This window comes from Mastigoproctus giganteus, chromosome 12 (assembly GCF_048544385.1).
Source record: "Mastigoproctus giganteus isolate SK-2022 chromosome 12, ASM4854438v1, whole genome shotgun sequence".
NCBI classification, from domain to species: Eukaryota; Metazoa; Arthropoda; class Arachnida; order Uropygi; family Thelyphonidae; genus Mastigoproctus; species Mastigoproctus giganteus.
In genome coordinates this window covers 120,857,960-120,874,142 of record NC_143586.1, presented here as the reverse complement: position 1 = coordinate 120,874,142, position 16,183 = coordinate 120,857,960, and the positions used below count along the sequence as shown (strand labels likewise).

The following is a 16,183-nucleotide window of genomic DNA, read 5'->3' as shown; positions in this document are numbered from 1 at the left end:
CCTAGCGTCCTCCATACGCAAGGTATGATGAGAGCCTTGTCGATCAATTCGGCCCTGGAAAGATTGTGCAAGGCTCAAGGAGTAGAATTTTTTTCAGCATGGACTGTACTTGTTAACAGGAGAGATTGCTTCTACAGGGATGGGATACACTTAAATAGAAAGGGTGCAAGAATATTTGCTGATGCTATCGAGGCAGTGTTAGGTGGGTCGGAAAACTGCTAGCTTGGGGGGGAGACAAAGACCGATAGATTGACAGTAGCCACTGGCAGAGGTGAAAGAGATTCTTGCACTGCTTCTATTAGAATGAGCAGAAGCCTGGAAAGCAAGATGCATGGTATTTCAGAGACTGCTGGGAGCCATTGCGGTACAAGTAAACACATGGGTTGTGTTAGGGTAGCTAAGAATAGAAACAGGTGCAGGTATACTTACGTGTACACCAATGCTAGGAGTTTAGTAAATAAATTTGATGAATTTGAGGTATTGCTCAAAACATCAAAGGCAGATATTGTTGGGATATCAGAGACGTGGTGTCACACAAATATAAGGGATGCAGAACTGGAATTTGGGGAGTACAACGTCTACAGAAAGGATAGACAGGATAGGAAGGGGGAGGGGTTATGCTATTAGTTAAGAAACACATAAAAACCAAGGAAGTGAAGCCAGTCGACATCGCCGGACAGTGCAGTGTAGAGTCAGTTTGGTGTGACATAAGCATTGGGAGATCAAAATTGAGAGTAGGAGTGTGCTATAGGCCTAATGACTCTGATGAGTATAATAAGGAACTGTACAGGGAAATAGAGTGGGCCAGTAAATCAGAGAGTCTTATAATGGGAGATTTTAATTTCCCAGATATTGACTGGAATTTGGGGGCTGGTTACTCACACACTAGCAGGGCTTTTGTGGATTTATTGGATGATTGTTTTCTACATCAGCATGTTCGGGAGGCAACTAGAGGGAGTAATACTCTTGATTTGATTATCAGCAGTGATTCTTCACGCATTAAGAATCTGCAGATAAATGAACCACTAGGTGGCAGTGATCACAGTGTGCTGAAGTGGGATTTACTCAAAGAGGTAACTACCATTAGGGGTAAAGGGAAGGGTTATTGCTTCCGTAAAGGCGACTACGATGGACTGAGACAGTATTTAAATTCTATACAGTGGGACCAACTGATGATGTTACCAACAGCAAATTCAAAATGGGAAGCATTCAAAGAACTTATCTTGGAAGCTACTAGGCTTTACATACCAACTAAGAAATATTGTTCAAGGTTTAGGCCAAAATGGATGTCAGATGAACTAATGAGGCATATGGCAGAGAAGAAAAATGCATGGGATACTTACAAATTAACACATGACACAGAAGCCTATGATAGATACAAGTTGATATGCAACCAAGTTACAAAGGAGGTTAGGCAGGCAAAGGCAGATTACGAGAAATCCTTGGCAAGGGATGCAAAGAAAAACAGCAAAGAGTTCTTTACTTATGTAAACTCTAGAAGGAAGGGGATGAATCAGATTGGTCCACTTGATATTGATGGGTCAACTATTGATGATCCTGCTCAGGTAGCTAACAAACTAAATGAATATTTTGCATCGACATTCACACATGAGGAGTTATTCAGCAAGGGGAATGCCAGAGGTGTATTCAACTCTAGCAGTAAGCTACAGAATCTTGAAATAACTGGGAGTAAAGTGGAGGAGAAACTGTTGAAGATAAACACAAGAAAGGCACCCGGGGTGGATGGGCTCTATCCAGTTATATTAAAGGAGGCAGCAAAGGAAGTAAGCAAACCCTTAGCCATAATTATGAGAGCTTCCTTGGACTCAGGGGAGGTACCCATAGACTGGAAATGTGCAAATGTGACCCCAATTCACAAAGGAGGATCAAAGGCTGACACAAGTAATTATAGACCTGTGAGCTTAACTTCTGTTCCAGGAAAATTAATGGAGGCACTGGTTAAAGAAGCACTGCAGGATCATTTAGACAAGACTTCAGTTATAGCTCAGACAGAGCATGGTTTTGTTAAGGGGAAGTCTCCTGACCAACTTGATTGGATATTATGATGCAGTCACAAAAGAACTGGATGCAGGGAATAACTTTGATATTATATACTTGGATCTTAGAAAGGCTTTTGATACTGTTGCACATGGAAGACTGCTACACAAATTGGAGCGGTGTGACATTGGAGGCAAATTGCTGCTATGGATAAAGGGGTGGTTGAGGGGGAGAAGACAGAGAGTGGTAATCAATGGACACTGCTCATCGTGGACTAATGTTATTAGTGGAGTCCCTCAGGGTTCAGTGTTGGGTCCATTATTGTTTTCTGTATTTATAAATGATATTGATGATGGTATATCAAGCTTAATGTCCAAGTTTGCAGATGATACAAAGGTTGGCAGGGTTGTCAAGGACACTACTGACACTATGCTGCTGCAACAGGATCTCGAAAGGTTGTGCAGATGGGCTGAGAGGTGGCAAATGAGGTTTAACATTGACAAATGTAAAGTACTACACATGGGAAACAGCAACCCCAGAGCAACGTATCAACTCTGTGGTACTACACTGACAGTGGTAGAGAATGAAAGGGACTTGGGGGTGGTTGTGCAGGCAGATATGAAGTTCTCTGAGCAGTGCAGACGGGCTGCAAGAGTAGCTCATGGAGTATTGTCAATGATATACAGGAAGTTTTCCAGCAGGGATAAGGAGGTGATTATTCCATTGTATAAGGCAATGGTCAGGCCACACCTAGAGTACTGTATACAGGTCTGGAGGCCTCATTTCAAGAAGGATGTAGAGCTGCTGGAACGAGTACAGAGAAGGGCAACAAGATTAGTGAATGGAACAAAGGGGTGCTCTTACGAAGAAAGGCTTAAGTTTTGCAAATTACAGTGTCTGGAGACTAGGCACCAGCGAGGTGATCTGATAGAGGTGTATAAAGCCTTGAATGGTTTAAGCATGCTCAATGCTGATGGGATTCTTCCTCTAGCTCAGAAAAATCACCTGAGAGGGCATAAATTCAAATTGAGGAAAGACAGATGTAGGATAGACGTGAGGAAATTTGCCTTTAGCCAGCGGGTGGTTGGTTGGTGGAACAGACTTCCATCCCTTGTGGTGGAGGTTGATAGCCTAAATAAGTTTAAGGCTCAGCTGGACAGGTATTTGGAACGAACAGAGGGGTGAAGTGGAAGTGGGTTTTTTTTTTTTTTTTTGGCTGATGCTGCATAAGCTTGCTTTCTTGCATCAAATGCCTCTATTAATGCTAATGCTATTTCATATTCTAGCTTTCACATACTTAGATTATGGTCTCTCTGTTCAGATTAGTTGAACTGATGACTAAGAGATTCTGGAGTCAGTTTTCAGCAGTTTCTAAACTATTCTATTCCCACCTACTCTCTGAATTCATGCAGATATATAAAGCAAACCTCCCATACTGGTCAATCAATCGGAGTTTCGGGTAAATTAATATTTTTACATAATAGTAGTGAACTCGTACTCTTTTTATAGTTTTTGGTGTCAATTGCAGCAGACCAAGTAGCTTTCGTTATGCGTATTAAATTCACCAAGTAGCTTTCGTTATGTATAGTAGAGAATACAATTAAATTTCACCGAGAGTTTATAATGCAGCTGTTAAAATATACCAACTTTATTTTGGTTAAAAAGTGGCACAAGAAGCGGCCTCATTCTGTACTAACTGTGCTTCGCGTCTTAGAGGCTTAATACCGAGAGGTCTTAACGTTGAAGGGCGAAAAGAAAAGACAGAAAAAAAGCTCAGTATTCGAATATCCCGTCAACCTTTAGAACAGTTAGTCACAGAGGCGAAGTTTCCCTTCCTCCAGGAACAGGTTATTGAGAGAAGCCTCCAAACGATTCTATATATCATTTGAAGACTATTCAGTAGTTTGAAAAGTATAAAGAGGGCCGTTTGTCATCTGCCCACCCTTCAACTTCAAGAAACCAATAATTCAACCGCTCATGTTCGTGATCAGCTGAAGAGTGATCGGTGTTTAATTATCCGCTAAGTTGCTAATGAATTTGTATTTCTTACGGGACAGGTCAATCAAGATTTGGGAATGCGATGTGTTTCAGTCAAGTTTGTGCCTCGAATCTTCACTGAATTTCACAGAGAGAGCGGCGAGTTCTAACATGTAAGGATCTTAGTCAAAACGCTGCTGGTCCACACTGTTTCTTCCATAATTACTTGTGAAATCGTGGGTGTATCGCTATCACCTGGAAACAAAGGCGTGGTACTCTTCACTGGAAGACTCCAACTTCTTTAAGGCTTATAAAAGCAAGGCAATTTCGATCATTTACGATTATCATGCTAATTGAATTTTTTGAATCACAGGGCATTGTTCCTTATGGACAAAAAGTGAACCAGGAATGTTGCAAAAATTTTCACGGCGATTGCGTGATGCTGTTTGATGAAAGTGGAGCTTGTATCATCAAAACTCTTCTGTACACTCGGCTATTTTCATTCAAGAATGTCTTGTAAAGCACTCGATCACTGAGCAGTCACCACCACACTTACCAGATTTAACTTCCTGTTAACTCATATATATGACTCATTTAACTCATATATACGATAATATATATGAGTAATGACATTAAAATAGATAAATAAAATAAATATGAAGTAGTAATTAGAGGCAGTAAAATACACATCCTCCACAGGATACCCAATATATTATTGAAATTACGTATTAAAATTAATACAAATGCCCGTAGTATGGCAAAACTGTAGAGCGAAAATTTAACATAAACGTAATAGGGAGGTAAGAGAAGGGATAACAAGACAGAAACTGTAGCCGAAAGCCTCCAAATAATTTAGAATATAATTTAAATCCAATTCAAATAAATCCATTTTTAAATTTAAAATATAGTACCAATTGTATAACAATTTAGCGGCACCCCCTAGTAAAGTACCAGTTCCGAGAAACGTGAATATCACCAAAAGAGACTAATCAAACTACTAAAATAAAATAGAAATAAAAATAGATCGACCATTATGTCCCATATCGACAGAGGACCACGAGGCCAATAATGGTCATGGAATCGCTGCATTTCAATTGCTAGACAAATCGTCGCATAGGCGAACCGATCGAAGAACCTATCCACCCCTCCTTCCTCCGATCGAGCCACAAATGCAGAGGGTTTTCATAGCGGTGGTCCTTATGCAGCGATTTATAAATTTGAACTACGTAAGTAGTGTAAATGGCATCGTTTTAATCGAATCCCATATTGTGGTTTGCTTTCACAACGAGATAGCGGAGAAGATTACTGTTATTTATTTTCAGGGGATACCACCACCGAGACGATCGTTTCGAAGCTGGTGGGCTTCGTCATCAGTGAGTGGGCTTTTTGGATTCATCATCAAAAGTAATATATATGTGTATATAACGATTAACTACAACAATAAAATATTGGTAAATAATCCAGAAAACATCCCATTTCTCGTCTAAAATAGAAATGTATTTGATTTTTCTCTGCATAATATTTAATCAGATATTTACAATTAATATACTCTTGTTTATAGATGAATTTTATTTTAATGAGTTGTTATTCATTGCCTAATGATAACTTGCTATTTATATTTATACAGTTTGAACATGAGTATCTTCATGATTTCGTTGGTCTTGGTTTAGTAGTGAAAAGAAGTATTAAAGATCACACAAAACACGAAGGTTCTTTGTTCCAGCATTTGTTAGAGAATGGTTTCCGGCAACAAGTTTATCACTGGTTTACAAACCCTCACTTCGAACAGTACCATTTAGATGTTTGTGTAACTCCTGCAAAACAGCAAGCTACAAACGAAGTAAGGAGAAAGAAAGGCTTAATATTTTACTATTTCATTATTTTCATTTTATTATTCCATATTTTCCGGTAAGGTGTGATAGTTAATATTTTTATAAAACTCTACTAAATAATAAGAAATCAGTAATTAACAGAAATGTTTTTCTTGCAATTTTTTCTGTTGATCACTAAATTTATGTTGCTCTGTTTGCAGATCGAAGGAACGTGGTCGTATGAGTTTCATGGCCTAGAAGAGAGTCCTGCTGTTGTAGATGATGTCACCGAGCAGGGTGCACGCGTAAGCAGTGATAAGAAGTTCTATAGCCATATTCTGAAGGGTGAAATAGTCGGTCGTGGAGAACGCGACCGTAAGGTTGGCGTAGATTTTGCATACAGCTATACACCCGACAGATTATATCACAAGTTGAACGTCACTTATGAAAGAACACCTTTCTACTCTTCAGAGGTCGAAAATTTCAAGGTAAATTCATTCGCCTTTATTTTTAAGGAAAAAAAGGGAAATGCAGTATTATAGTATCGTTCATATTTAGAAGAAATACTTCTTCGAATTACTTTGGGTATCATAAGAAATTAAGTGGTTTGCTGAAATCGAAATATTTGAATTAGGGTGAAAATCAGAGAGAGAGAGAGAATTTACCGAAAACCTTTATGTAGTCAAAAGAGTGCATGCAATTTAACTCGGGAATATTTTCTATAATCACTCATAATACTAAAAATGTCTATTTTTAGTGATATATTTCCCCTAACATTTATATTAAATTATTATTTGTTCTGGTGTTAGTGCAATTGCATCGTTTCTGTACGTAGCCAACTACTTAAGTAGTTATAAATTGGCATCATTAAGTATATCTCATATTGTGAATACCTTCACAAAGATTAAGTATACTTAATGATGCAATTGCACTAACTTGAACAGTTAACTCCCTACGTAACCTGTGGATTTAGCCCTAAACTATTCTGTAATCTAATATTTGTTCTGGATTATTTGATTAGAAATTATATTTTTTATAATCAAGCTTGAACTGTTAGAGCTATTGCAGTTCATGCAACACTAATGCAAATAATGAGTTAATTTCTGAACAGTGAGTTTATTTTATTCATTTTTTAACTCTGTATGCCTTGAAGTAGGAGAGTGCTTATTATTAGTTTTCCAGCAACCAGCCACTCTCCTTCGGATTGGTGATCATGAAATTTGAATCTTTGGGTAAAAATCTAAAGATTCACATTTCATGACCTAGCTGTTAAGGCCGAATCAAAAATCATAACCAGTAAGTGTCACCCAGGTACAGGCAGGCAACGTGGGCTTCTAATGGTAACATAAATAATTGCATACACAAATCACATTTAAAAAATTAATATATATAGGTATCCTTAATTACATTAGAAATATCTACGAGCATTACCTTTTTTTCAGCACAAATCTAATGTTAAGAATTAATTAAGAATTAGTAGGAGTAGCACCAATTAAACCGCATTAATTGCTACGAAATAATCGGAACAGAGAGTTACAGTTACCATTAGTAAAGTAAAACTCGCACACTATCCTGAATAGGGTGAATAAATGATTGCATAATAAATTTCGGCAATGACAGACTTGTGAGCAGGCGTGTTGTCCTGACTCCTTTGGTGAGTTTTTTCTTGGCCTTTGATGCTTTATGAAAACACCTTACAAGGTCTGGGTAATGTGACTCTGTGACCTTTCTGAAGGTAATCCACTAGAAATACTATACTTTATCAGCATCCCAAATAACCGATGCCATCACCTAGCCAGCAGAACAAATCGATTTGACTTTCTTCGGAGGGAGCAGAAGAGTTGTTTCCACTGCTTGGACTGTTGTTTTGTCTCTGGCTGAAAGTGATGGACACATATCATCCATTGCAAAAACCTTGCAAGGAAATTTGCTGGATCTGCTTGAAAACGATGCAGATGTTCATTTGACTTGACAACTCTTGTGCGTTTTTGATCTGCTGTCAACAACTTTGAGGCCCATAGTGCTGATACCTTTTTCATAGCGAGAGCCTCTGTTATTATGAAACACGTTTAGATGAGATAACCAAAACGCTGGCAACCTAACTGTCAATCATCAATTACGCATCACTGGATCATGAATAGTGTCAATAACTTCTAGAGTGATGGATCTTGCAAGTCTTACACAGCGTAAGTCATCTTCCAGACTTTCCCCTCTTGTTTGAATTCTGCTGGCCACTTCTTAACCATGGAATAGGATGGGACATCCATCTCCAGTGTTAACATATCCTCATGAATTGCTTTTGGCGTTATTCCCTTTTTTTCAAATACTGGATGACTTCCACGATAACTGATTTTGTCCTCTTTCCTTATTCACCAAACTTTGTTGACTTCAGGACTTGTAATTAAAAAACGATGTTATTGAAACTGCATGAAACTTAGTGGGTTACTATTTGAAGTATTATACATTAAATACAGAATATTTAACACTGTATCACTACCCTTTCATAAGTGCATTATGGCCTTAGTAGCCCTTGTACCAATACATTAAACAAACAACAACTACCCATTCATACTCAGCCACGAACTTTTCACCCGTCCCTCATATTTTAGCTCTCCGGGTGTAGGGAAAACGACGAACTTAAGTCAAAATTTGGCTTACTAATGGAAAGAGATCGAGTCCTGTAGACAAGCAACTGGTTGCTCTAGAAACAACAAATCTTGGTGACTCGACAGCTACTCAAGTGCCCAGTAATAAGCCGAGAACGCTGTTCCGAAGGATCGGGTATCAGCTGAAGAGTATTATGGCTTCATGTGAGGTAATGCTAAGTGGGTAATTCAGTTGTTAGAGAAATTGGGAACGCATTCTATAATCGAGACAGAACATGAGTATGTCTACGAAATTCAAAAATTGATGATGTTACTAACTATTTGTCAGTTTTTAAGGGAACTAAGGGGCACATGATTACACTTATTGGAACTAATGACCATAATGCATTAGGGCTTATGCCTCAAGCTGCGAGAAAGTTAGACTATGTACAAATTAGTGCAAAAGCATCATGTTAGTACACAGCTAATCCTAAATTAGCAAATTATTTGCAAGAGCGGCATCGTTTAAGTCATATCTCATATTCTGAATACCTTCACGACAAGTTGCCATGACATTGCATTACTTCGAATAAGTAACACTTCACCCGAAGGAGAAGACTATTGTTACTTATTCTCAGTGGATACCACCATACAGACGGCACCGTTTCAGGGCTATTTGGCCTTTCTTCGGTGGGTGGGTGGGTGGGTACACAAGTGATATAATGATGGCAAAACAGTAATGAAATATAACTCCACAAATGAGAGATGCCTGATGGTGTATAAATTGAATTAGGACTATATGGCATTAAGGCTTATCCTAAATGGGTCTCCGCGTGGTTTCGCGAAGGGGAGATCTTGCTTCAATAATTTGGCAAATTACTGTGACGAGGTTATAAAGTCTTTGGATGCGAGAAACACTCTGATATTGATATATCTGAATAATTATTATTAAAATCAGTTTATTGAACAAATAAGTGTGGTCTGCACTCCCTTACATTCAGCCAGGAGGCGTTGTTTCACTGAAAGTAAAACGAAAACAGTTTTATATATATTTGAGTTAATCACTTAGTAATGACACGATAATTAGTTATTTACTTTTCCCTTCCATTAATCACAGAAAAGAAAAATTAATTAATTTAAGAAATAGAAATGCAACTACTGCGTACATTATCTTTAATTCTTTATGATATTTTAAGTTAATGTTATTCTCTCAACACAAATCTAACATTTTTGCAATTACATCCTTCCTCTTTGGCTGCAAATAATCAAGTATAATGCTAAATTTCTTTAAGGTTTGTGTCAACGGATTTCTTAAGTACTCCAAATACAACTTGATGAAGCTGTTAACGCTAGACACCGTAAATCTGCAATATCCAGTGAATAGCAACTTGAAGATTCTCTTTGGACGGGAGTGCGGAGAGGATAAAAAGGTATTTAGCTTTTTTATACCAATTTCACAGGAAAAACATTCTCAGAAATTATATTTAGAACTCAGTTAATATTGAGTAATAAACAGCTGTGAATAATTGGTAACCCCTTTTTCAAAAGTTTCAAATTCTAAACGAAATTGATCCGCTCTTTCAAAAAATACAAAAATTGTCTCTCTATCACGTCTCCATTGAAAGAGATATTGAAATTTTAGCAAGTTAACGAACAACCAGTTTCAAATATATTATAAAATAATTCATATGCTATCTTAAAAATAAGTCTTATTCATTTTAAAATACTTTAATCAAACAATGTGCTACATACAAGCTATTTTCTTAGAAATGTTTGTCACTCAGTTTTTCTAATAGACCATTTTACTTTCCCTCTTAAGAAGCCAGCAGTAATCTGCCATCGTGGATATATCTTGATGAAAGCGTCCGTCCTTGCTCGTCTATTAAATTTCCAATATTGAGGAAAAAATCTGAGATTGGAATGAAGAAAATGAATTTTCAAGGGCATTCGGCAGCCGATATCTTTATAGATATCGAATATAAAGTACTTGGCCGGGTAGAAATCTGTCACTGATCTTCAGTCTGTTTCGCTGTAGCTGAAGAAAAGGGGTGGCTCTTAGGGAAGGTAGTGGAACATGCCACCAACATATATCCCAGAAGTCAGGGGAGTTGAGCTTGCCAACCAGCATTTTGATAGTGGTCACAGTTCTCCTCATGCGGATTATTTGAGACAGCCGTGGGATTTGAAGTTGGTCGGCCATGCTGGTGGTCCTCTGTTGAGGCAGTCGATGTTTGCGGGTCTACCATTAAATAATTTAAAAATGGTACACTTATATGTGCTAAAGCAGCGGCTTACAACCTGGGCTGAGAATTTTCACAGATTGTAGAAACTGTCTATTTTTTTTTTTAGGCAAAACATAGTTTTTACGGTTTTCTTAAATTAACTTTTCTTCAAGTAACAACACAATTTCGTTGCTGAAAATTGAATTTTTTTTTAATGGAGATTTTAATTATCACTTTCACCTTTCAGATTTTCATTCAAGGCTATTTTGAGCGGACAGAGGAACAAAGAGAATATGAACGACGTCGAGAGGAACCCCTGACTCCCTATAACCACAATCCTTATGGTTATTATTATCAGAAGTGTAAAGGAGAGCGCGAGAAGGGTTTCTATTTCAGCTTCTTCTGTCGTTATTACGCACACCTCTTGACGCAGCTACGCAAGTACAGCATCGATATAGAGTACCAAAACGTGAGTAATAAATTTCTTAGCTTTACATATATTTCAAATATTTATTTGAATATTGCTCCGGGGATATGCGGTGGTCATTCCCTGACCTTTCCGCATCCTCCGTATTTGGTGGTCACGAACCCCGGTCTAATCAAGAAGCGTCTGCTACGCACTGCCGCTCCTGCCCACATGGCTACGGAGGCGCCTGTACCATGGAAGAGGTTGGGGGTAGAGAAGTCATAGATACAGTGGAAATAAATCCTTATGTAGTTCTTCCCTTACCTGAGGTATTCCAATCCTGCTGCCAGATTTGGACAAGGTGATTCATTATAATTCTTTTTCCTGTTCTGTGTTGTTGGTTAAGTTGATAGTGTAGCACATTATAGTCGTTGGAAGTGCTTTCATGAGATGCTTTAACAACATGCTGCATCTCAACTATACGCTAAAATTAGCTCGTCCCCAGTTTCACTGTAATTTTGTAATTTCTCATTGCCTAAGAAGTTCCGACAGACGTTTTCGAATGCCTTCCAGGCTCATATTTTTGCAGCATTTAATTTTTAAGTGAATTTCTCATCTTGGAATAGCAAAGGGCCTGACGTAGCCGAGTGGTCAGGAGCACGAGTGCAGTAGCACGCGCTCCTTGAGTGAACCGAAGTTCAAGTCCGTGACTGCTAAATATGATTAACGTTTGCATTGATGATTTATTGTAAACTCCACTGACCTGGTGGTCGTCCCGGAGTATAAACAAGAACAATTTGAATTAAGGACCCATAATTTACCTCTTTTATCTTGGCTTCACTGATTCGAGGAAACTTTTGCCTCAAACAGGAAAATCCTTTTTCTTTTTTTGTCCATCGCTTTCACAATTTTTTTTTTATCAAATCTAGTTTGATGTGCATTGGAGGTTATCCATCAAAGGAGGATGTGCTACATTTTTCTGGCCTGGTGTAGTTTCTAACAGCCTGGCCATTTTGTACCCTATAGTGACAATCCTTCTCGCATAAAAAGCAGCAGTATTTAGTGTATCCAACTTGCAACCCAGTCAGCAAAGTTACCACTTTTAGGTCGGCACAGATATTCCATTTGTATTCTTCATAGCTATATACTCGTATATAGGTATACCTGTAGAGATGTTTCTAGAGAACTTCGTCGAAATTTCTAGAACGTCCCGAAACATTCTCGAATGTTCTAGAAAAAGAAATAAAAAGATGGAAAAGTTGATTAAACCAACTACATTGAATCTTCGGTCATTATTATACGATTTTTTAAAACTGATGATGATGATGAGAACTTTTTCAGGACATGTCTGAGTATCTGAACATATTTTCTACTAGCATCTGTCGAAATCATTTCAGGGAGGAAACTGATGCCGATCTGCCAGACTATGTTTCAACCAGAGAGAGTGTGATTCATAAATTTGATGCCATCCATCATAAAGCACTCCGAATTGTGTTAGAAACTTTTAGAACCTTCCCAATTATATAGCTTAGGAAGTAATGGAGCATCCAGCTACAAATTCGAAGGAAACTACTTCTTGGTTCTTCTTCATTGAAAAATTGGATCCTAAGGCACCCAAACTGGAAAATATTATTTGATTCACAGTGGTGTTTCGGATATGATCACAAACCAAGAAAGAATTGGCCAGTTGGAATTAGACTACGAGATATACTTGCTGAATGTGGAAGAGATATCAATCTTTACAAAAGTTCGGAACCTTCCTGGACACATTTTTTCCCTTAATATAGACAATTCTTTCCTAAATGGCATAAACAACAACTTCCACTGCTTACCTTATTACATGTTTCTCTCAGTGCTGAAAATAACAGATACCAAGTATGTACAGATGGATATAAGACTAAGAATTTAATAGGCACGGCAGCGGTAATTTTAAGCATTCAAATTTCGAAAACTATTTATATTATATCTAGTATCCTTCCTGTCGAATTGTATGGATTAAAACCGGCTCTAGATGGCATTGAAAGACAACAACATTTTCCTGCCCTAATGCATATTATCCCAACCGTGTTATAAAAGCTCTTCACAGAAACAATCTGCTTTTCTACATCCACTAGTAAATTGTCAGAAAAAAAATCAAAGAAGTGCATTACTTAAGTCAAGATGCAATTAATATGTTGGATCACGTAGGCATCAGTGTAAATGAGAAGACTGATCAAGAAAAAAAACACAATCGAAGGAAAAATAGAGAATTTCCCTTTCACAGATCTCAATCAACTTTAGAGAGGGGAGTAGACAAAGTATGAGCAAATTTCTGGAGGGACCAAGCATGCAACAAACTTCGCAGAATAAAACCTTACTTGAGTATTTGGAAATTGTAGAAGTGGTCCAATGTAGGAACCTGGTTTGGACCAGAGGTTGAATTGTTCTGGAATCATAAAATACTACTTTTTATATACAATGGAATATATAATGCAGATATACAGTAGCCAAATCTTAGAAAACAGAACATACTTTATTGTTTAATGGGCTTACACACAAAGCAATAGTACTTTTTTTTGCCCTTTTTAACTCTAGCGCATTTTTCTTGTAGCTATTTATGTTGTCATGTAGACAACATGCATTGGATCATATTGTGCCTCTCTTGCTTTTCACAAAGCAATACCATTATCTTGCTGTTCTTCAGTAGGCCTTCGGAGTTATGGGACCCTGTTGATATTTAAGTTTTTTCCTTTAGGTTTTCGCTATAAGGACTGCTTGTCAGTTCAAGGACAGGCTCTGAGTGCTCTTTTCTTCATTGCAAAAACAGAAGCAGGTGTTGGAGACATGACTTCTTTAGGTGTGCGCACATCAAATTTAGGCTTCTTGCTGGTACACTCAAGAGATATAGGCCTAGATATCTTGTTGAGACTTTGGGACTCCGGTGAGAAACTCATTCCACTCTCAGAGTGGAATGAGTTTCAGTGTGAAGAAAGCTGCATTCTTCTATAGAAGGTCTTTCTATTAGATTGCTGAGTACCACAGATAGAGAGAAATGGTGATCTTGAAATACATTTCTGTCAACTGGCCAAATTCCTGTTTTGGCAAACCCATTCATGGCAACAGAAATAGAAGCAGCCTTGGAGTATGCTTCTCCAAATAACTGACATATTTGAAATTGCGTAACGCACCGACCTGGATGAAGATCAGCTCACTGTTGAGCTGGTTCTAGGTTAAAGGCAATATGTATCGTGGGTTGACGTTATTTTTAATAACCTTATCACATTGATTGAACTGTTAAAGAAGTCAGACCAAGGCAAAGTTGAGTTTCAATGAAAATTTCAAATGATTTCTTAAGGTTAGAAAAGTGACAGAAACGGCAAATTATTTTTACAGAATAGTGTATAAAGTCATTTTAAGCAAAAGCGAATTCTGAATTGGGATTTTTGCAGCTTCTGTTATCTATAGAGTAGAATTACAGTTTGTTTTGTTTTTGGGAGAAATAAAGTGAAGTCATATAATCAATTAAAGATTATCACATTGAGATTTGCTGCGAACTGCAATAATTTATGCTTGTGAGGCGCTACCTGCAGGCAAGCAGTAATTAAATAACCTGAAATACGATCGTTTTAGTTACACTCAAACGATCAGAGTGGCTAATGCCACTCTGACGAAGTACAGTACTTACTGTTTCCGCCAAATCATTCGTTATTTTTCACTGTGGACTGACATTTGCTCTTAGGTTTGTGCTCGTGTACGAGTCCTTGCTTTATCCTCTGCAGTTGCATCACTTGTGCAAGGCTGTATGATGTTCGACTTCTCGGAGTGAATCCGGTTAATTTAACTGCCGGTTAATTTAATTATGATTATTTTGCTTTTGCAATTTTCTTTTGTTTCATTTAGGCTGTTTAATTACTCCTAGATTGCAGGTAGCGTCTCACAAGAGAAACTTGTTGCAGTTTGTAGAAAATTAACTTGTATGAGAGTTTTAATTGAAATAATTTAATAATTAAATGATTAAAGTTCATTTATTAATTAATTTAATTATTAGATTAATTAGTTAATTTAAACAACTATTAATCCTTGGCGATTGTTTTATTTTGTTATGGTTCTTTCCACCAAGGGTAACCTATTTCGTTATTACATTTTTTTTTCAATAACTGCCCTGGGTTATGCGAAGTTATAGTGCATGAAATATAACTCTCTCAGCTTACAATTTTATGGCAGTGCATCGTAATATATTTTATGCAATAATGTAGTTCATAGTGTATATGTTATATTAGTTTAAATCAAGCAGCAAGGCATCATATGTTCAAGAGTATAAATTATCTATATAATATCGGTGTAAATACACCATGGATAACTCTTAAACGAAAAAAACTACAATAGTAGCGTAAAAAGGGCATCATTTTATCTGTATCTCACATTGTGCACCTCCACAACGAGTTGCCATGTATTGCACTACCTCGAATAAGTAACGCTTCACTAAGAGAGAAGACTATTGTTATTTATTCTCAGTGGGCACCATCCAGATGGCATCGTTTAAAGGCTAGTTGGCCCCTCATCGGTGGGTAGGCAGGTACCCTGGTATTGCAGACAAGACAATCCAGTTGTGCAGATAATCCCGCAAAATGAGAGATACCAAAAGGTGTACATGATAATGTTTAAATCTATGGTGTATTTACATCGATATTATATAGATAATTTATACTCTTGAACATATGATGCCTTGATGCATTTAGTTTGATTTAAACATTATCGTGTACACCTTTTGGCATCTTTCATGTTATTATCTTCACAACTGGATTGTCTTTTCTGGTAATACTACTGTACCTGCCCACCCACCGATGAGAAGCCAACTAGCCTTGAACTGATGCCGTCTGGGTGGTGGTGGTGCTCACCGAGAATAAGTAACAATAGTCTTCTCTTTTAGTGACGCGTTACTTATTCGAAGTAGTGCAATACATGGCAACTCGTTGAGAAGGAGGTGCACAATATTGATATACAGATAAAATGATGCCCTTTTTACATTACTATCGTAGATATTTCGTTTAAGGGTTATGGCAGTGGTGTATTTTCACCGATATTATATAGATATTACATTAGTGCATAGCAGTTAAAAAGTTATTAAAAACGATCGTGTTCATATATTGAATTTAATATGTTTACAACTTTTTGACGTTGTAACTCTCTTTTTTTTAAATTTCT

At 37.5% G+C, this 16,183-nt stretch overlaps 1 protein-coding gene across 1 annotated transcript in view; it reads left to right on the top strand.

Annotated features, from left to right (window-relative positions):
* LOC150077375 (vitellogenin-6-like) overlaps window positions 1–16,183 on the top strand; it is a 146,968-nt gene that overhangs the window by 58,776 nt on the left and 72,009 nt on the right. The window contains exons 19-22 of the mRNA XM_090385879.1: window positions 5,603–5,815; window positions 6,008–6,274; window positions 9,664–9,801; window positions 10,841–11,062. Of these exons, the coding sequence (XP_090242005.1) occupies window positions 5,603–5,815; window positions 6,008–6,274; window positions 9,664–9,801; window positions 10,841–11,062 (840 nt within the window). The remainder of the gene's footprint in view (window positions 1–5,602; window positions 5,816–6,007; window positions 6,275–9,663; window positions 9,802–10,840; window positions 11,063–16,183) is intronic.